The sequence below is a fragment of the Hippopotamus amphibius genome, chromosome 5 (genome assembly GCF_030028045.1).
Source record: "Hippopotamus amphibius kiboko isolate mHipAmp2 chromosome 5, mHipAmp2.hap2, whole genome shotgun sequence".
NCBI classification, from domain to species: Eukaryota; Metazoa; Chordata; class Mammalia; order Artiodactyla; family Hippopotamidae; genus Hippopotamus; species Hippopotamus amphibius.
The window spans coordinates 80015800-80035758 of record NC_080190.1 but is presented as its reverse complement, the minus strand read 5'-3'; the positions used below and the strand labels follow the sequence as shown (position 1 = coordinate 80035758).

At 45.2% G+C, this 19959-nt stretch overlaps 2 protein-coding genes across 2 annotated transcripts in view; one reads left to right on the top strand and one right to left on the bottom strand.

Annotated features, from left to right (window-relative positions):
• The window catches only part of GNPAT (glyceronephosphate O-acyltransferase), a 30422-nt gene extending 26737 nt beyond the window's left edge, over positions 1-3685 (bottom strand). The window contains exon 1 of the mRNA XM_057736196.1: positions 3453-3685. Within this exon, the coding sequence (XP_057592179.1) occupies positions 3453-3563 (111 nt within the window). The 5' untranslated portion in view covers positions 3564-3685. The remainder of the gene's footprint in view (positions 1-3452) is intronic.
• A 62-nt stretch (positions 3686-3747) lies between these two features.
• C5H1orf131 (chromosome 5 C1orf131 homolog) lies at positions 3748-19239 on the top strand. The gene is made up of 7 exons (XM_057736630.1): positions 3748-3905; positions 5775-6118; positions 14858-14914; positions 16036-16131; positions 16280-16366; positions 16943-16995; positions 18031-19239. The coding sequence occupies exons 1-7, from the start codon at positions 3818-3820 to the stop codon at positions 18167-18169; spliced, it is 864 nt and encodes a 287-aa protein (XP_057592613.1). The 5' UTR covers positions 3748-3817; the 3' UTR covers positions 18170-19239.
• The last annotated feature ends 720 nt before the right edge of the window (positions 19240-19959 follow it).

Genomic DNA, 19959 nt, shown 5'->3' with positions numbered 1-19959 from the left:
TGTTGTGTGACCAAGACAGACACAGTCTCTTTCGTCAGTAACCAGATGCATGGTGGTACCAGTTGTTGAGACAGGGTACTTCCAAATGGCCCTTGCCCACTGTTCACCTGGAAATACTCAGACGTCGACCACAGCTTCTGTATACCTCCTCTGTGTACCGTTTCCAGATTCTCCCTTTCACCTGGGACCAAAATGGTCATCTTTTCCTTTGAGTCTTTAGGGAAGCCTCATTACATTTTCATCTAGAATACTTCAATGAACTTGTCTTTGGTGCCTCCTCTACCGGACTGTGAACTTCTTGTCATGTGTCTTGTACATTTTTATATTCCCAGTCCCTAGTAGGTACTCAATCATTGTTTGTAGAATGGAAAACTAAATTACTAACTGAAGCCACTTCTTGCGCCCTGCTGACGAAAGCTCTCCAATATTCACAGTCTAAAGCTCAAACTTGTCCCAATCTTGTCAACTCAATGTCTAATCCAGTGGTTTTTAACCCAGGCTGCACATGGAAGTAACTTGGGGAACTTAAAAAGAATACTGATGCCCATGCGCCCCATAAAGATTCTCGATTACTTTGGCCTGTGAGTGGTACCAGGGTATCAAAAGTATTTTTGAAAGTACTCTAAATGCTTCCTACATGCAGCCAGGGTTGAGTGTTACTGCTCATTCACTGGCCTTCCCTATGCCATGCTGGAGAAGTATTTACCATCATAAAATAAATACTCACCCAGGAGCACAATACAATAAGGGGTTCAAGTAAGAAGTGTGAGGTGAAGTGTTTTCCCTCGTTGTTTGTCTTCCCTATCTTACCTTGCAGAGCGGGCCTCTCATTATTGTTAAACAGGCCTCTCCTTGTACCTCCCTTTCAACGGCTCTGGTGGATCCATTCATTCAACAGTTACTGAGAGCCCCAAACGTAACAGGCACTGTTCTATGCGCTAAGAATACAGCGCGAACAAGGTGGACAAGGAGCATGCCCTGACGGAGCTGAACGTGCCCTTAAGGGAAGGCAGACAACAAATAAACACGGTAAGTTTACTTAGGGATACCACCAGCAGCACGCTGGAAACTGTGCAGCTATGGGAGAGCCCTGATATCTAGCATCTAACAGTTTCTGGGGTATATACACTCCCACCATGGCGGATTTCAAGCTACCAACACGACCTCACTGAACGTGGAGTTGGGGAGAGATGCAAGGAGCCACTGTTCTCTAGGATTTCCACCTTACAGTACGACAGACATAAATAACTTCAAGAACATGGATAACAGTAAAATTTAGTAAAGTGGAAGTGCTGAGTTTTGAGTATTAACTATTTTTAATGGAATTTATTTAACTGTAAATTTATATGATAATCTTTAATTTTTAATAATGGCAGTGTTAACAATAGGCTCGCAAGCTTCATACAAATTTAACAATCAGCTCTGAGAGCCAGTCTAAGACTGTGGTAGCATGACACTGACAAGAGAATATAAAGAAAATAAGATAGAGTATTTAACGAGGAAGAGTGATTGGAGAGCTGCTTTAGACTGAGTGGCCAGAAAGGCCTCTTTGAGGAGTGGGTATTTGAGCTGGGACCGCAATAATAAAAAAAGCCAGCAATACAAATTTCTGAGAAAACACAGCACACCACTCAGAGAGGACTACAAGCACTCTGAGGAGGAAGCATGCTTACTTCTGAGAAGCAGGAGGCCAGTGTGACGGAAGGCCAGCAAGTAAGATTAGCTAAATCAGAGACGGAGCAATTGCCTGATCGTGCAGTCGGGTGCTCCTCCTCCTTCTCATCCCTCTCACAACATACTGTGCGCGCTTCAGTCATTCCACACATCTCACTTCATTGTGATTGTTTATTTTCGTGACCTCCTCTGAAGTCCTTAACGGCAAGGGCTAGATCTTTAACCTCCATATCTTGCACATTGAGAATACTGAATAGGACACTGGAGGTACCTACTGCCGCAAGGTTGGCTGCAATCAGCAGTATTTTAAATACTACTAAGATTAGATTAGAGTATTGCACAATAAGAGTGTGACTGAGGAAAGAAACCACAGTCCGAAAGAGCAAGAAAAAGTTGAGGTTAACGAGAAAGTAACCACTGCAGTAACCAGAGTAGTGAGGGCTGCTGTCCAGCTCCGGAAGCTCATGTGCAATTGCTTTAGTTTTTCTCGTGAAAAAGTTGACCGAAGTCTTATCGTTGGTGAACGGGGAAATAAAAAATTCAACTCTTTCCTTTAATACACATGTGGAAAATTACTGTTAATTCACAAACCAGTTTAGGCCTGAAAAAGCCACCTATGGGGAGTCAGGGCTACACAGCAACCCTCTTCCCTACCTAACGAGGTTGAAATATTTCACCACTGCACTGTGCAATGAGATCAATGAAGAGAGAGGTCCAAGTGATAAATCTTAGGAAAGTGGACAATTAGCAGCAATTATAAGCCTCGCGCTCTTGACAGCAAGGGAACAGATGTTTCCCCTGTTCCACTGGTTTCCCAATTTGAAGGCAGCCATAGGTATATACATTCTTTTCTGTTTATCTTGCTCTCTTGGTTTTCCCTGTTATGACCTTCGTACATAAGTTAACATTATATTTAAGCCAGGACGCTGGTAACATGACTTTAAAACGCAATCTTTTATTTCTTTCTAAGTTAGATAAAAATTAACTTGGTTAAAAAAAAAAAAGTCAATTGCCCCATAGTTGTGCAATACTGAGAGCTACAAAGCTTCCAACTCGCAGTCTTCACGAAAAGTGTGAGTAACCAACATTCCGTTGGCAAAAAAGACCGGTTAAAATCAGGAGAGGGGGGCTGGAGGGGGTGGTGGTGATGAAAAGGCCAAGTGCAGAGAGGCCGGGTGGCATGAGCTGTCTTCCAAAATGACTTGTGGAAAAAATACAATGATGGATAGAAGACAGAGACACAATAAAAATTTCCAGGAGCTCCGAATCTTCTTAGATTTAAAAACGTAAAGTCTTAAAAACTCAATGGCCCACATACAAGCCAAATACTTTGTCTCCCGGGATTATCACAGCTGCAAGAGAGCGGGGTGGGGAGCCACCGGCTACCTCAGGCTGAGTCAGACCGGCAGGTTTCTGGGGTTGGCCCAAAAGGTAGCCCGACACACCTCGCTAGAGATGGAGATGCTCCAATTCTTTCCCCTCGTTCCCATGTCAGGGGCTTTCTGAAGGCCCAATGCCTGGTGGAGGGAAAGGCAAGGAACGAGCGGGAAGGAACCAGCGGAACCATCACCAGGACAAACTTCTAAAAGCACGCGGACGTTCACACACACAGCGATACACCGTTGCCCTGGAAACCAAACCAACCACCTAATCCCTCCTGGCGGGGGCCTCAGACCCACTCTTTTGGGCCCGGGGTCGCAGCCCGGAGAAACCCGGGACCAGGAGAGCGGGGTCCTCTCTCGCGGCCCCGCCCCGGCCTCGCTCCCCTGGGCGCATACCGAGTAGAGGAGCACGACAGCGCCGGGACTGCTGGAGCCGACGGAGAAACAGCAGCTGGATGAACTGGAAGAATCCATGCTGCGGCTGCTGTCCCGGGCGTGGCCTGGCATTTCTTTGCTAAGCGGTGGTGGTGGTGCTGCCGCTGGGGGCGGTTCTTCCGCGCGGGGCGGCCCGACCTCGCCTAGGGAGGCAGCACCCTCCGCAGCCGCTACACAGGACTCCGGGCGCCGCCATCTTAACCAGGACGGAAGCCGCGCGGGGACCTGCGGCGCGCGCGCAGCCCGTCGGAACCCGGAAGCGGGCGCGGCGCGGCCCGAGTCCCGCGCGCTCTGCGCTGTCCCGCCGCTGTCCCGCCGGCCCCACGATGGCGCAGGAGGCGGGGCTGGCGACCTCCGCGCCTCCGGGTTCTCAGGCCCTTCTGGACGCTCTGCTCCAGAACCTCTACGACTTTGGTGAGTGCGGGGCCTCGGAGCCCACGGGGAGAGCGGACTTGAGCCCGGAAACTGGGCCTGCCTCCGCTTTCGTGCTAAAGGTTCTTGAAGGTCGAGCATCCCTCAGCTCGTGTGACCCGGTTCCGACCCTGGGTCCAGCACACGCTTCCGTCTGAGGTCACCCTCCCCCACGACCGGAGTCTTTGGAGCCTCTTTTGTGAATTAGATCTCCCAACTCGTCCCTCACTGTTGGGGCCAACCGGCTTGCTTGTCGGAAGCAGCAAGGCTTTCAGGCTTAACGGGGAGATGTAGGCAGGACCTCGGGCTCTCAGAATAGCCCCCTTTTCACTTATTCCCGACCTCTGGGAAGCCCCCTCCCCCACCCCCCGACCCGCCTGACCCTCGGGCATTGTTGCCATCCTGTCACGTTGGGACCTCATGTTTCAGTGTGTCCCCTGCCAAGGACTTCAGAGAACGTTTTCACCTGAAGCTTTTCACGACTTTTCGTCCATAAATTGGCTGACTTATGTTCTCCTTCCTTTATCGTAATTGGGGAAGAGGAAAATAAAAAAGCTTTTCATTAAAGATTGGCAAGTCTTGGCACTTCAGTAGGGAGACAGTTCAACACACCCTGAAGAACTTGCTCCAGGGAAGGTGATATCCCTTGTTCTTGCACCAGAGATGACTATTAGGCATCACGGCCTTTAAAGGCCACATATATTTCTTAAATTTGTAGCGTGGTGTTGGTATTTTATTTTGGAGCCATTGCTCAAAATTCTAAGCTCATTACACAGTAAAAATAATAGATAAAAAAGGTATTGAGAATTTGCTATATACTCCATGCTTTACATATATATACTCATTTAATTTTCACAACGATCCTATGAAATAGATATTGTCATTAATACCGTTATCACAAGACAGATCTCATTATTGTTGAAACAGCACTAAAGGTTAAAAAACTTGATGTTCACCCCCTTAGTAATTTGCAGAGCTTGGGTTCCAAGCCCCACGCTCTGGCTCCAACCTCTGCACTTGTATTGACTTGTGCTGTGGACAGAGCATCTCTGTGTCCTTGGGAATGTTGGAAGACAGAGAAGACTTAGTCTCTGACCTCGAGAAGTCCTTGAGGAATAGGATTCTGCAAAATCCTAAGTATAGCTTGTGTTAACACAGGCTGGAAATCATGCTTGGATCTCTGAAGGCATGGGCTGTATCTACTCATTTTTATATCCCTAATGCCAAAATTTAGTCGACTCTTAATACATATTTATTGAATAGAAGACTGGGCCAATAGAAGCAAACGTGAATGGTCAGCTGATATTTGGAGAGCTCTGGGATATTCATACTGTCGGTGAGTAATGAGGCCTAGAGTTCTTGTCAGAACCTTCAGACGACTGGTCAGAGTCTGAACACTGAAAGGGGAGGTAGGGATATATAGTTGAAAATAAAGGCATTCAAATTAAGGCAGTTGTGTGAGGTTCATCTTAATTCATAACCGTGAAAGGAAATAGGAAGACTGTGGTACCCACCTGTAACCCTAGAAAGTGTGAAAAAGAAACACTGGCTGCAGTGGCAGATGTACTAATTTTTAGTACAAAGCATGAGCCAACTGGGATGACCAGCTCCTGGGGTATTGCTATGGTGACACTTTTACCAAGGCGAGGAGTAAAATAATTGTGCTAATAAGAGTCAAAGACACAAATATAGTTACCTGACTGTGCACTTTGGATTCTATAAATTGTGCAAATATGACAGTTTGCACAATTGTGCAAATTATTTTCTTTGAAGAAAAATCGTTTTTTTTCTTTGTTCTTCTGTGCATTTGCATGATTTCTTCTTGGTGATAGCTAAAATATTTATTTTTCCGTTCTGTGTCTGAACAAACAGGGGAGACAGAAGATGAAGTAGAACAAAAAAGGACCAGAAAGAAAAGAGAGAAGAAGAGAGATACGGGGATCCCAGTGGCCTTGACGGCAGAGCCAGCTCCCCTACCTGGCTCTCTTGTCAGAGGCCAGAGGAAGAGTGCTCTCGGCTTCTTCCAGGAACTCCAGGAAGAGCTGCAGGGTGCTCCTGCCGTGACCCCTGGTGGTTTCCCTTCGGGGCCTGTAGTGTCTAACGCTGCAGTAGCCCCCTCTCCCCTGAAGAATGACAGGGAGTCAGTAGAAGTGGTAGAATTTCACACTAGAAGTGAAAAAAGAAAACGGAAGCCTGCTGAAGATGAGAACACAAAGGTAATGAATCGGCTTATATGTTGACAACCCTGATGTTGTCCTGCCACTGTTCTAGGCCCTGGGATAGAACACTGAACAAAATAGGCAAAAACTGCTCTCTCTCAAGGACTTACATTCTGATGGAAAGCAGTGTGATTTTGCTGAGCAGCAATCTCAGGCTAAATATGTAAGTCTGACTCAGAATTCAGTCCATGAGGGAGAGTAGTACAGACATATATATACTACCAACTGTAAAATAGTCAGTGGGAAGTTGTTGTATAACAAAGGGAGTCCAACTTGAGGATGGAAGATGCCTTAGAGGACTGGGGCAGGGAGGGTGGGGGGGAATCGAGGGGGGGGCGTCAAGGAAGGGAGGGAATATGGGGATATGTGTATAAAAACAGTTGATTGAACCTGGTGTACCCCCCAAAAAAAATAAAATAAAATAATAATAATAAGAATTCAGTCCATGAGAGAGGCATGGTTGCTTATCCAAACTTTTTTCACAAGTTTCGGTCAAATTCATTGCAAAAATCCAGATATTATATTTCTGTTGCTTTCCCCATGTCCCGTAAACTTTGGTCTATAGTAAAAAGAAAAGAGGATTGTCTTAGTTACCTGGGGCTGCTTTACAGAAACGTATTCTCTCACAGTTCTGGAGGCTAGAAGTCCAAATCATGGTGTTGGCCCGGCCATCCTCCCTCTGCAAGGGGAGAGTCCTTCCTTGCTTCTTCCAGCTTCTGGCGGCTGCAGAACTCTGGACTCTTCCTCCATCTTCACGTGGCCTTCCTCTTGCTGTCCGAGTCTCAAACCTCCTGCTTTTCTCTTAGAAGGACACCCGTCATTGGATTTAGGGCCGCCCTAAATCTAGGATGGGTCTTATCATGAGATCCTTCGCTTGATTACACTACAAAGACGCTTTTTCCAAATAAGGTCACATTCGCAGATTACCAGTTTTAGTGTGTGGACCTATCTTTTTGGAGACCACGATTCAACCCAGTACAAAGAGAGTTTGGCTTGTGTATTCATTTTTAAAAAAAAAATAATTTATTTTTGGCTACATGCAGGCTTTCTCTAGTTGTGGAGAGTGGGGGCTACTCTTGGTAGAGGTGTGTGGGCTTCTCATTGCGGTGGCCTCTCTTGTTGTGGAGCACGGGCTTTAGGCACATGGGCTTCAGTAGTTGTGGCATGTGGGCTCAGTAGTTGTGGCTTGAGAGCTCTAGAGCGCAAGCTCTGTAGTTGTGGCACATGGGCTTAGTTGCTTCACGGCATGTGAGATCTTCCCAGACCAGGGCTTGAACCCATGTCCCCTGCATTGGCAGACGGATTCTTAACCACTGGGCCACCAGGGAAGTCCCAGGCTTGCGTATTCTTGATGAACACGTGAACACGTGCTAGTGCGGTGTTTACCACATGTTTTCTAGAATTTAGGTAGCACTTTATGTTAAGCTCACCAGCATCTCTTCCTCAAAGATTATTAACGCATTCTGTAACCATATATACCCTTTTTTTAGGATTCTAGGTCAGCTTTCCAATTCTTATAGTAACCAAATACTGGGGCAACAGGAACTGTTACAGGCAGCCTTAGAAATGGATTCCTTTGGCCCTTGCCACCAGAGCCCCCAAGCCGGCCGGCCAGCCAGGGAGCTTCCAAAGACTGGTATTACCACAGTGCACCGCAGTGAGCCAGACGAATATTAATATTTTCTGTGTGTGCTGTGACGTGAAGAAGGTTGGAAAGCACTGCTGTACAATACGGTTCTGTGTTTGGAGAATGTAACTGACATAAAGCATCTAGGCACCCTCCCTTGTTTCCTCAAATGTCTCCGTCTTCAGTTTTCTCTTACACTTGCTTGTGTTCGTCTTCCTGGAACAGAGAGTTTTCCATCTAATAGGAAAAGGACAAAAAAGTTGGCATTGAGTGAGTCTGCATCTCCCTGTCTCTTTTTCATAGAACATGTACAGCAGGCTGTTATTCTTTTACTTTCTGTTTGAAAGAGTCCCCTTTTCATCGTAGTTGGCTTTTCTCAGGAACCTCAGCTCGTTTTACATTTTGGACTTCCTCATCTTGATGAAATTTTTTAGCTGTCCTTGGTGGTTCTGCCCATTTCTCCTTTTAAAAATTTATCGTTTGAAAATGTGAATGTGTCTGGCTAAGGAGACAGAGGGTGAACACAATAAAAACACATACACCCGTAAAAAGACCTCAGAATGTTGACATTGCAACATGTAAATAACTGCACTTTAATACAGAGCTAGTTATTTTGGCATATCCTGGGTAGAGGGCAGGCCAGGCAAAGGATAGTCAGAGTAATTACGACACACAATGCTGTGCTAAGAGTTTGTGCAGCATGGGAAAATGTCCATGTTGTGGCCCCTGCTCTCTGAAAACTTACAAGTCACCGTAGGACAGTTCAAACAGACGTGGAGTTAGCAAAAACACATGACAAAATAATGATAGCCTCCATTGACCAATCATGGAATCAGCTGGTCATCTCTGAAGTATTCTTTTTTTTTTTCTCCTGTTTTCTTTTCATTTCTGCATTTATGGGGCTTCCCCCACTAGTCGATTCTCCATGTGAGTTCCTGTTGCCCTCTGTTGTCTGAAGTATTCTTGAGAACACAAGAGCTACTGGCAAGTAAATGACCTTCTTTTCCCAGAATTTAGTCTTGTGCCATCTATAATGATTAAACTATGTAGTGTATTTTTTTAAAAAAATGTAATTCTATTATGTTTTACTTTTATTGATTTCTTTAATTTTTGGCTGCTCTGAGTCTTAGTTGCAGCATGTGGGATCTCTGTTGTGGTATGTGGGCTCTTCGCTGAGGCGCCTGGGCTTCTCTCTAGTTGTGTCATGCGGGTTTTCTCTTCTCTAGTTGTGGCACATGGGCTCCAGGGCACGTCTGTAGTTTGTGGCACATGGGTTCTCTAGTTGAGGTGCGTGAGCTCAGTAGTTGTGGCATGGGCTTAGTTGCCCCGCTGCGTGTGGGATCTTAGTTCCCAGACCAGGGATCGATCCCGTGTCCCCTGCATTGCAGGACAGATTCTTTACCACTGGACCACCAGGGAAGTCCCACTACATAGTGTATTGAAACAGGTTTTCATGGGTGTGATATGGTGATTTGTGATAAGAAACATTATATTAAATATTTGTAACTGTTTCTGGTACAGAGCTTCTAAAATCCTCGGAATTTCTTAAGAGATGAGAGGAGTAAAGGTGTCTTTTGTTGTGTGAGTGAAGTGACTTGGAAAGCATCCATAAATGGGGACTGGTTGCCAGGAGAACCAACCTTGTGATTGGAGAACCTACACCCTGACCTCTGGGGAGGGCAGAGGGGCTCAAGGTTAAATCAGTTGCCAGCGGCCAGTGATTTACTCAATGATGCTTGTGTGGTGAAATCTCTGAAACTCTGAAAAGGACGGGGTTTGGTTTGGAGAGCTTCCGGGTTGGGAGAGTGGAGCCCGGAGAGGGTGTGGAGGTTCCTCGCCCCTTCCCACAAGCCTTGCCCTGTGCATCTCCTCTATCTGGCTCTCTGTGAGTTATGTCCTTTTAGAATAAGCTGGTGATCTAGGAAGTAAACAGGGTTCTTGAGTTCTGTGAGCCACTCTAGCAAATTAGTGGAAACCAAGGAGGGGGTCATGAGAACTTCCAATCTGTAGGCGGTCAGTCAGAAGTGCTACAGGTAACAGCTTGGGCTTGCTGTTGATCTCTGAAGTGGAGACGGTATTGTAGGACCGAGCCCTTCGCCTGCAGAATCTGTGCCGTCTCTGGTAAATAGTGTCAGAATTACACTGAACTGCAGAACACCCAGCTGTGTGGGAGTGTTGCTCCTATGTTGGGGGGGAATACCTCCCCCCTACATTGGGGTTGGTGACCAGAACCCCTTTTAATGGACTTATATGGAAATTTGGCCACCCTTTGTTTAATATTTTACCTATTCCAGATATCTGACCTATAAATGAACTTCCTGATCATGTCGCATTTATAAAGCTCTGACTATAGAAGTAGTTTGACAAGAAATAGTAGGTGTGAGGTCACTTATTCATCCATTCATTCATTTATTTATTCCACAAATAGTTGGGTGCCTACTATTTGCTAGACCCCGGAGATCCCAGAGTAAACAAGATGCAGTCCTCTAGTCTCGGGGAGTATATCGTTTACTGGTGGAGTCAGGCAAACCCTGGGTAAATTAATATTAATAATGCCCTGAAAAAGAGCTATAAACATTCTGAAGGAAGGATGCAGGGTCCTGAGAGTAGCAGGCAGAACCTCCTTTAGAGCGAGAGGTTGGAGGTGTCCGAGGAGGTGACTTTAGGCTAATGCTCTGTTGAAGGTGCTGGGAAAGGAGGGAGGAGAGTAATGCAGGCGGAAGGAAGCTGCATTACAAATGCCCTGTGAGCGGTAGAGAGGCCTGCGGGGTGCTAGGAGCTGGAAGACTAGTGGGAGGAGGACAGAGGGGAGAAGGTGTGGGCTGCTGGAGAGACAGGCTGAGGCCAGCCCGCACCAGGCCCTGGAGACATGGGGCCTTTGGATTTACTTTAAAGTACATGGAAAGGCACCAAAGAATTTAAGCAAGGGCATGAAGTGATCTGATTCATATTTTAAAAAGATTGCTCTGGCCCCTGCATGGTGAATGGAGCATGGGTGAGCAGTAGCCAAGTAGCAGTAGCACAAGGGGACCGAGTGAGGAGTTTACTGCAGGGGTCCAGGTTCAAAATGGGGTGTGGACTTGGACTTGTGATTTGAGGATTGAGTGGATGAACCCACTCTTTAATGAGTGCAAGGCTGCCTATGAGGAAGAAAATTCCTATGCTCTTAAGAAACGAAAGAGTCAAGTGTAGCTTAAAATGATCCAGGTGTTGTTTGGCTCTCAGAGGTGTGTCTGATCAATGTGATTTCTCCACCCTTAATATTGGTCCATCTCATAAACCTTATGGCCTCCAGAGAAAAGAGACAAGAAAGACATAGTAGAAAGAACAGTGTGCTGTAGATCAAAAGCGATGCTTGGATCGTGTGGCCTGGGCTGAGGTACACGCACACTGCTTCTGAGCATGTAACAAATTGCTGAGTAAAGATTCACCAGTGCTTCCTGTGTGTAAAAGTGATTATTTACATCAATGAGTTCAGTACCTCATTAGATCTTCACAACGTGACTTGTCTTCATTTTGCAGAGGAGATTGATGCTGGAGAGGTTTAACTGTTTGCCTGCATTTAAACCGTCACCCCACCATCCCATATATGCAATTCCAAAACCCCAGAACTTCGGAAAGCACAAGATAGGTTGCTTTTTTTTTTTAAAATAAATTTATTTATTTATTTATTTATTTATTTATTTATTTATTTATTGGCTGTGTTGGGTCTTTGTTGCTGCACACAGGCTTTCTCTGGTTGCGGCATGTGAGGGCTACTCTTCGTTGTGGTGTGCAGGCTCCTCATTGCCGTGGCTTCTCTTGTTGCGGAGCTCGGGCTCTAGGCTCCTGGGCTTCAGTAGTTGCGGTGCATGGGCGCAATATTTGTAACTCACATGCTCTAAAGCGCAGGCTCATTAGTTATGGCACACGGGCTTAGTTGCTCCATGGCATGTTGGATCTTCCCAGACCAGGGGTTGAACCCATGTCCCCTGCATTGACAGGCGGCTTCTTAACCACTGTGCCACCTGGGAAGTCCTAGGTTGCTTTTTTAAGTTTGGTGCAAATTTATTTGGCAGTAAAACCTGACCTGAACTGATGTGAGGCTTAAGAGTTATTTCTCTTGGTTCCATCTGGTGTGAATATTCATAGGCGTTGCTGCAGAAATGTGAATGTGCTTAATTACAGGCTGCTGGCTTGGACCCCATTGAAAGTAATACACAATGTTCAATATATTCACAGTATTACCTTCTGAATTTTCTCAGGATTCCAGATAAAGGATTATGGATGTGAAATAATTGCTAGAGCTCAGGTTCAGACCCCAGGCTTTCTGGCTTAAAAGCTGTGTGCCTAACTACTACGCAAGCAAGAGGGAATATAGGTTAGTCAGGCTGTTTGTCTCTTGAGGAACACAGTGCACCGTGCCAGAAGCTTCACTAGACATAAAGACATTCTGTCAAGTTATTGCCCAAGGTTCTTTTGTGTGTGTATGTGTGTGTGTGTGTGTGTGTGTGTTTATTTTATTTATTATTATTATTTATTTATTTCTGGCCACACGCCATGGCATGTGAGATCTTAGTTGCCTGACCAGGGATGGAACCTGGGCCCCCTGCATTGGAAGCGTGCAGTCTTAACCAGTGGACCACCAGGGAAGTCCCTGTCCCAGGTCATTACTGCCCTTGTAATCTCTGCAGTATCCCAGGGCTATCCTGAAATCCTCCATGTTTTGGCATCACTCTTTAGCTGTACCACGTCCCCTGCTCTTTAGTAGATCCAGAGAGCTATTAGGAAGAAAGTAATCTAGTTGAAATAATAATTTATGCTCAAGAAGATATGAAAAAAGAGAGTGTTTATTTACCCAACTCTTCTCTAACTGGACAAAGGTCAGACAGTGTAACTAATAGAATAAAAATCTAACCAGTGCAGGAGAAAATACTTTTGGTCAGCAAGTCAGCCCATCAGAAAATTTACTGAGCCTGGTGGACTGCCTGCCTTCACCCCTTGTCCCCACACATTTTCTTGAAAACTGTTCCTTCTTTTTATAGCCTGCTTTCTTCTTCATTACCTAACAGACAAGTTCTCAAAATCTCCAAACATTTCTCTCTCTCATGTGTGGGAGAGTGAGGCTTTATCAGTCACGATAGGTGAGACAGTGGCTCTATAACAAGGAGGCCCTACATCTCCGTGGTTTAAAGGCAAAAGTTAATTTTTTTCTCATGTTACGTGTTCATCAGGATTGTTGGGGCAGAAGGCTGTGGTCCACACCATCCTAACCTAGGGACCCAGGATGATAGGGGACCCACCATTTGGTGAAGAAGGGGAATTGATGAAGGCTCTTAAAGGTTCCATGTGGAAGGGGCATGCTTCCCTCTGCTCACACTTCTTTGGTCAAAACAAGTCGTGTAGCTGTGCCTAACTTCAGGTAGGCAGCAAAGCCCAGTTCTGTGAGCCTGGAAGTGGAGGAGGACCCAGTATTGCCTGTAGGCAGCAGTGCCTGCTACCACAGTGAGGATAGGGGGAAAGAAAACGGGGGAGACCACCGATTATTTCTAAATACAGGGGTTGCATTATGAATAATGTACTAAAGTGGTTTTGAAACTAAAAATAGAAATTAAAGTTAAGGTAGTGGTGGGGGTCATGGTGATAGACTCAGCATCATGAAATAATTAGCCAAGATTTTTCTTCCAAATGTTTGCTTTTATTATAAAGAAGGATCTGTTACCGAACCAGTTCCATTTGCCTGACATGCGGCAGCCAGACGCTGAGGTGCCGAGGTTTACAGTGTAGTCACAGGCAGCCAAGCGAGGAGATGGGAGAGCAAGTCTCAGATCTGCCTCCCAAAAGCAAGGGGGTCGGGGTCTCTACAGGATAAGCGGGGTGGTCTCAGGTGTGGGAAAGGTGATTGGAGGAAGAGGAAACGTGAAGTAATCAGTGTTCTGCACAGGTGTATCTGGGTTACAGGCTTCTGTGTTCAAAATGGAGGCACTCGGCATGATCTGAGCGTGGAGTTTTCTGGCCTCTGACCTCCAAAGGCCCTTTGTCGGACCCCTGCGCAGGCCCAGTTTTAGGGTGCTCCCAGCCAGCCTTAACCAGCTTGCACAGGGCAGGAGCTGACTCCAAACTCCTGTGGAACAGCTGGGCTGCGGGAAGCTGGGAAGGTATGCAGTTAAAGAGAGGAAAAAGGAAAGAACAGAATAACTAAAGCGAGCTTCATTAGTGAAGGCGGGTTACAAGAGAAGGGTTTTTATAAGCCGTTCCTCCATCCATTGCTCTGCAAGACAGCTCCGTCCCACAGAGACCCCGCCCTGCTGAGCCGAAGGCCAGGACTGATTTCCTAGATGCTGCATGACTGGGACGGCCTGGGGTTGAGTAGTGATTGCTGTCCTTGGCCAGATTTGACAATAGAATTTCCTTGAAGTCTCAAGCTTCTGGTTAATTCTGTGGATTGGTAACCAGAGCCAGGGGAGGTATTGATGTAAAGAGTCACATATTTTGATGGCATTTGTAGTGTCATTATTTCCTATTGGGAATTGTAAACTCAGTCTCCATCATTTCTAGAAATCTGATGTTCCTGAAAGAAATTTTCAACTCAAAAGAGTTTAAGAGAGTTAGTTAGCCATTATTCCAATGGCTGGATGGGAGGGAAGAAAAGAGAGAATCCATCCATCCTTCCTTCCTCCCTCCCTCCCTCCCTCCCCCTCGTGGCTGGGCCAAGGCAGTGAAAACGTCAAGTCCTAACCACTGGACTGCCAGGGAAGTCCTGAAAATTATTTAAATATGACTTTTTTACCCTCTAAAATTCCTGTTCAATTATCCTTTTCTAAACCCCACACCAGGCAGAGTTTCCCACATATGGTGCATGAGATACAGACATTGGTTTCTCTCTTATTTTCTTTTTTCTTTGTTTCTCATCAGTCTTTTCTTAAACTTTGAAACCTTAAATTTATTTTCTCCGTTTTTTCTTCCATTAACTGTTAATTAGGCTTTTGTGCAACAAGCACGTATTATTGTTTGTTATGTAGGCATCTGGGCCAGTTTCAAGGCTTTTAAAAACATGACTACTCTCTCGGTATGATGGATACTATAAGGAACAGATGACCTCAATAAGAATGTTTTCTTTTCCTTTTCAGACCAAAACTAGTATCCTCGAGAAAGATGTGGATACACAAGAATTTAACCTAGAAAAGGTATGTGTTTTGAAATGATTAACTTTTTCAGCTTTAAAATACCAAAAATGGCTATGTGTTTACATGTGATCCAGTGGCTGGGGAGATGGTACAGCAGATCACACTACGTTTAGCTGATGGAACATTGTGCAGTCGCTTAAACACTTTGGTTTTTTTGTTTGTTTTTTGTCGTTGTTTATTTATTTATTTGGCTGCACCGAGTTCCAGTTGCGGCATGCGGGATCTTTAGTTGCAGCATACGGGATCTAGTTCCCTGACCAGGGATGGAACCCAGGCCCCCTGCATTGGGAGCACAGAGTCTTAATCGCTGGACCACCAGGGAAGTCCCACACATTGGTTTTGTGACAACGGTGTCAACAATACAATGGCAGGGCTGTGTGTTCTGTGATTGTAATTAGGCTTTAAAAATGTGTGAGAGGGACTTCCTTGGTGGTCCAGTGGGTAAGACTCCACCCTCCCAATGCAGGGGGCCTGGGTTCAATCCCTGGTTGGGGAACTAGATCCCACATGCTGCAAGTAAGAAGTCTGCATGCTGCAATTAAGAACCGGTGCAGCCAAAATAATTAATAAATAAATAAATATTTTAAAAGTTAAAAATAAATGTATGAGAAAAAAGACAGGAAGTAATTCAGCTGCCAAGAGTGGGTGTTGGTGACCTTTTCTCGTCTACAATATGTTTTTAAAGAAAGAGCGTGGACCTGTGTTTGAAACTGCTGTGATAAAGGGTTTCTAAGTGTGAGTCGATGTGTTTGGGGAGGTACTTTCAGTTATTGCCTTTATGGGTAGTAGCTTGTTTTAGGGCACTTCCTAAAGTACTGCAGGGCTCTGTGGGTCACCCTCGTTTTGTCACTAATTTGTTCAGCAATAAATCTTTGCTTCAACTGCCTGTGTTAAAAGTAGGAGAATGGTGTGGAAATGGTATGGACCTTTGTGAGAGACTCCACAGAGCTGCGTAAACCACATGGCGACAGAACTTTTGTGAGGTGTAGCCACTGCAGGTCATTCGTAAAAAGTGTTGGGCGTGTAGCACATTGTGTCTGGCGGGCAGTACTCCTAGGGCTGCATTTCCTCTGTGGAGTGTTTGGAAGGCACTTGGGTCTGACCATGCTTTGTGTCTGTAGGCTCGTTTGGAAGTGCACCGGTTTGGGATCACAGGTTATGGAAAAGGAAAGGAGAGAGTCCTGGAGCAGGAACGTGCTGTTATGCTGGGCGCTAAGGTGAGGGGCTGCTTCTGCCTTCCACCCCCACACCCCTTCCCCCCCACAGGATACAGAGAAGGGGAGTGCCTCGGGCAGGGCAGGTCAGGGGACGCTGGGAAATTCTTGCAAAGTCAAAAATGATGATAAGTGTCCTTTTTCCTTTCAGCCTCCCAAAAATAGTTATGTGAACTATAAGGTTTTGCAGGAGCAAATCAAAGAAAAAAAAGCAGCAAAGGAAAAAGAAAAGAGAATGGTAAGGGTGATAGCCTTTTCTTTACTTTGTTAACCTGGAACAGAAAGATGGTTGCAATTTGCTGCAGTGGAATGCTGGACCCCTCTGCTTGGGAAGCAGTCTAGACAGCAACAAATCTAGAGTTCAGTGACCCTTCTTTCCACCTCTTTAAGTCAGCTACGTTTTGTGATACCAGCCACGTAATCTGACTTATTTACATGAAAGATTTGCTTTGAATTAGCAAACTCCTGTTCAGATACTATGAGCTACTTTGATCTTTTCCCTATATATTTTTTGCCTTTTACGTTGTGTAGAACACACGGGCTTATGAAAAACCACAAGGGGAATAGAAGTTATACTCCCTCCCTAAAATGGAAGATGTGACATTTCTCCTGTCCATTTTCTCTGAATGGCCTTTCACAGTCAAGAAGGGGTTTTAGGATAAAATGTTGAGTGTGTTATGTTTAATATGCCTACTTAAAAAAAATATTAAAAATAGATGGTATCTCTGTGGCTTTTGGTCACAGACCTCTTGCCTTTTATTGAATCTCCATTACCCATTACCGATACATGTGTTTTCATTAATTGTGAAATCAGGCCCAGGACACAGATATTTTCAAGAAAAAGAAGAGGAAAGGACAGGAAGACAGGTGAGTGATATCATCAGGTACTAAGGTGGAATGATTTGGATAAACCTATTGGTTAGTTCTGAACATAATACTTGAATTGATGTGGTGTTTCTAGTCTGTTGCAGTGCTACAGTGTCTCTCCTGTATCCTAAATCAAGCCCTTGAGTGGGGGTGGGGAGACAGGATTCAGTAAATTGTCCAAGATCAGACAGCTCCCTCAGAATTGAACTAGGAACCTTCACCAGTCTCTCCTTTTCAAAGACCAGACACGTGCAGTGACTAGTAGAAAAGCTGAGATTGACCTTTCCAACAAGACCTCTGTGCCCTCCTAAGAGAGCCTGTGCTGCCTGCCCTTCCACAAGCGTGTGAGGGAGAGCACCGCGGTTTGAGTAATAGAACATTGATTCTGTGCCTTTCTGCTTGTTTCCTAGCTTTTTGTTCAAATACCTTTTTCTCTCTTCTCGAATCTGCTTCTGTCTTCAGCTTTTTCTTGCACCGCTAGTGCACTTGTGCATGCTGGAAGGGGGTTATTTGTTCTGGCTGTGTGGTCTGTCGAGGGCTCTGCTGTGTGCCGGGCACATAGGTGTCTAGGTGTTGGGGGTACAGCCATGATCACACTGAGGGTCCCCACCCTGGAGGAGCTTACATTTTAGGGAGGGAAACACGCCAAAACATATAAGCAGGTAAGTAAGGGCATGTTGGGTCCTGGCAGGTTTTGTGAGGAGCTTGAAATAGTGCATCGTGAGAGAACGTCCACTGAGGGTGGGCTGGCATGTCATTCTCAGGAGGCCACACCTGAGAATTGAGTAAAGAGGGAAGTCTGGAAAGATGTGGTAGCAGAATATTCAGCATGGAAGAAACCAGTGCAAAGGCCCTGGGGCGGGAGGCAGTTGGCATGTTCAGGGACGCAAGAAGGCTAGTGGGGCTGTCGTGGGAGGGGCCTTGCATGGGAGGGGCCAGGAGTTTGCAGGGACAGACCTCGGTGGCCTGGTCGGTGGTGCTGAAATCATTTTTTGTCAGCTTAATTATAGTACCTTTCTCTCACTTTAAATGTAGGAAATCCAAAAAGAAGAAATCGGCTCCCAGTATTTTGTCCAGTGGACGGGTTGGACAGGTTGGAAAATTCAAAAATGGGACATTGATTCTGAGCCAGGTTGATATCAAGAAAATAAACTCTTCCAGAGTGGCTAAGTGAAGTACTTTATAAAACAAAGAGAGAAATGGGAAAGTGCCAACGTGCTGAAACTGGACCCCTACAACACTTCGAGATTATTCTTATTTATTTCATATTTCATAGACTGCTTTTTCATTTTAGGGAAAAAAATCAAATTGAAATAAAATTTCAAGCTGGTGAAGTGTTGGTTTTTTTGGTGATAACCTTGTTGGGCCAACTGCAGTGTGAATCTGAAGTAAAACTGGAACTCTGCAACTCAGGTTGGGACTTGAACCCACTGTCTTTTAACTGAGGTCCCACACCTGGTCTCAGGACTTAGTGAAGATCAGGTTCTTGATGTCTCATCACAGAAAGAATTGAGTGAGAGACAAAGTGATAGGTAAGAAGTGGATTTCTTTAGACAGAAACACACTCCACAGACAGAGTGTGGGCCATCTCAGAAGGCGAGAGCGACACGAGGGTATGGTGGTGTCACTTTTTACAGGGGTGGGTAATTTCATAGGGTAATGTGTAGGGGGCGTATTCTAGCTATTTTGGGGAAGGGGTTGGGGTTTCCAGGAATTGGGCCACGGCCCTCCTTTTGACCCTTGTGGTCGCCCTTGAAACTGTCATGGCGCCTGTGGGTGTGTCATTTAGCTAATGTGTTACATTGAGCGTGTACTGAGGCTCAAGGTCTAGTGGAAGTTGTCGCCAGTCTTGGACCCATTTGGTTCTAATCAGTTTCTGTCATGTCCTCGGGCTGTGCCATCCTTTCAAAGGTTGTGCCCTGCCCCCTTCCCTCCTGTTTCAACACTATTGAGAAGAATGTTTAATATTCTCCAGCAAGGTTCACTGAGTTTCACTTTCCCTGGTGTTTTGTACATTTGCTTGTAGATATTTCGTAATTTTACTGATTTGTAGATGCTAATAATTAGCTTAAAATTGCTTTTTAATTTTCTAAAAATGATTTAATGGTATCGTATCATGAAAGAACTAAGAATGTGATAATTTTGTCCGTTGTTTTGTGTGAAAAGCAGTTTCAGTTTTTAGCCTACCTGAAGTGTATAAAATCTACTTTGTATAAATAAAATGCAATTTTGTGGTAAAAAATGACCATGACTATTAAATAACACAACGGATGAGTTAAGCAAATGTTATCTCCTTCTAAGTCATCACCTGGGGTAGCCATACATTTATTTTTAAATAATATTGCCCTTGTTGAAAGTGCAATAGTCTGGAACTTCTCAAAGCTTGTGGTACTTAAAAAAAAAAAAAAAGTCTTCAATTTTGGCTTTTTTTTTTATTGCCAAAAAATTCAGATCAAAGCCTAATAAATAAAGTTTTGGTGAAAACAGAGGGGTACTTTTCACCACTGGCTGACTCCCCCCCCCCCCACCAAGATTTATTTAATTAATTGAATTAATTATTTATTGGCTGCGTTGGGTCTTCATTGTTGCATCTGGGCTTTCTCTAGTTGTGGTGAGTGCGGGCTACTCTTCGTTGTGGTGCACGGGCTTCTCTTGTTGCAGAGCATGGGCTCTAGGCTCACAAGCTTCAGTAGTTGCAGCACTCAGGCTCAGCAGTTGTGGCACACTGCCTTAATAGCTTCGTGCTGTGTGGGATCCTCTCAGACCAGGGATCGAACTCATGTCCCCTGCATTGGCAGGCGGATTCTTAACCACTGCACCACCAGGGAAGTAAGTCCTGGCTGACTTTCTTAATGACTCATATAAGTTGACTCTGAAGGTACTGCCATTGTTCAAAATGTTTGGAATTGAAACAAAATTGGAAATGTTTTATTAAATTAAAACACTGAAAGTGTTTTATTTTTC

Coding starts and splice junctions, on each gene's coding strand:
- C5H1orf131 (XM_057736630.1), top strand. CDS start 3,818: ATGGCGCAGGAGGCGGGGCTGGCGACCTCCGCGCCTCCGGGTTCTCAG. Junction 14,915..16,035: donor AAGAATTTAACCTAGAAAAG/GTATGTGTTTTG, acceptor TTGTGTCTGTAG/GCTCGTTTGGAAGTGCACCG. Junction 16,132..16,279: donor CTGTTATGCTGGGCGCTAAG/GTGAGGGGCTGC, acceptor TTTTCCTTTCAG/CCTCCCAAAAATAGTTATGT.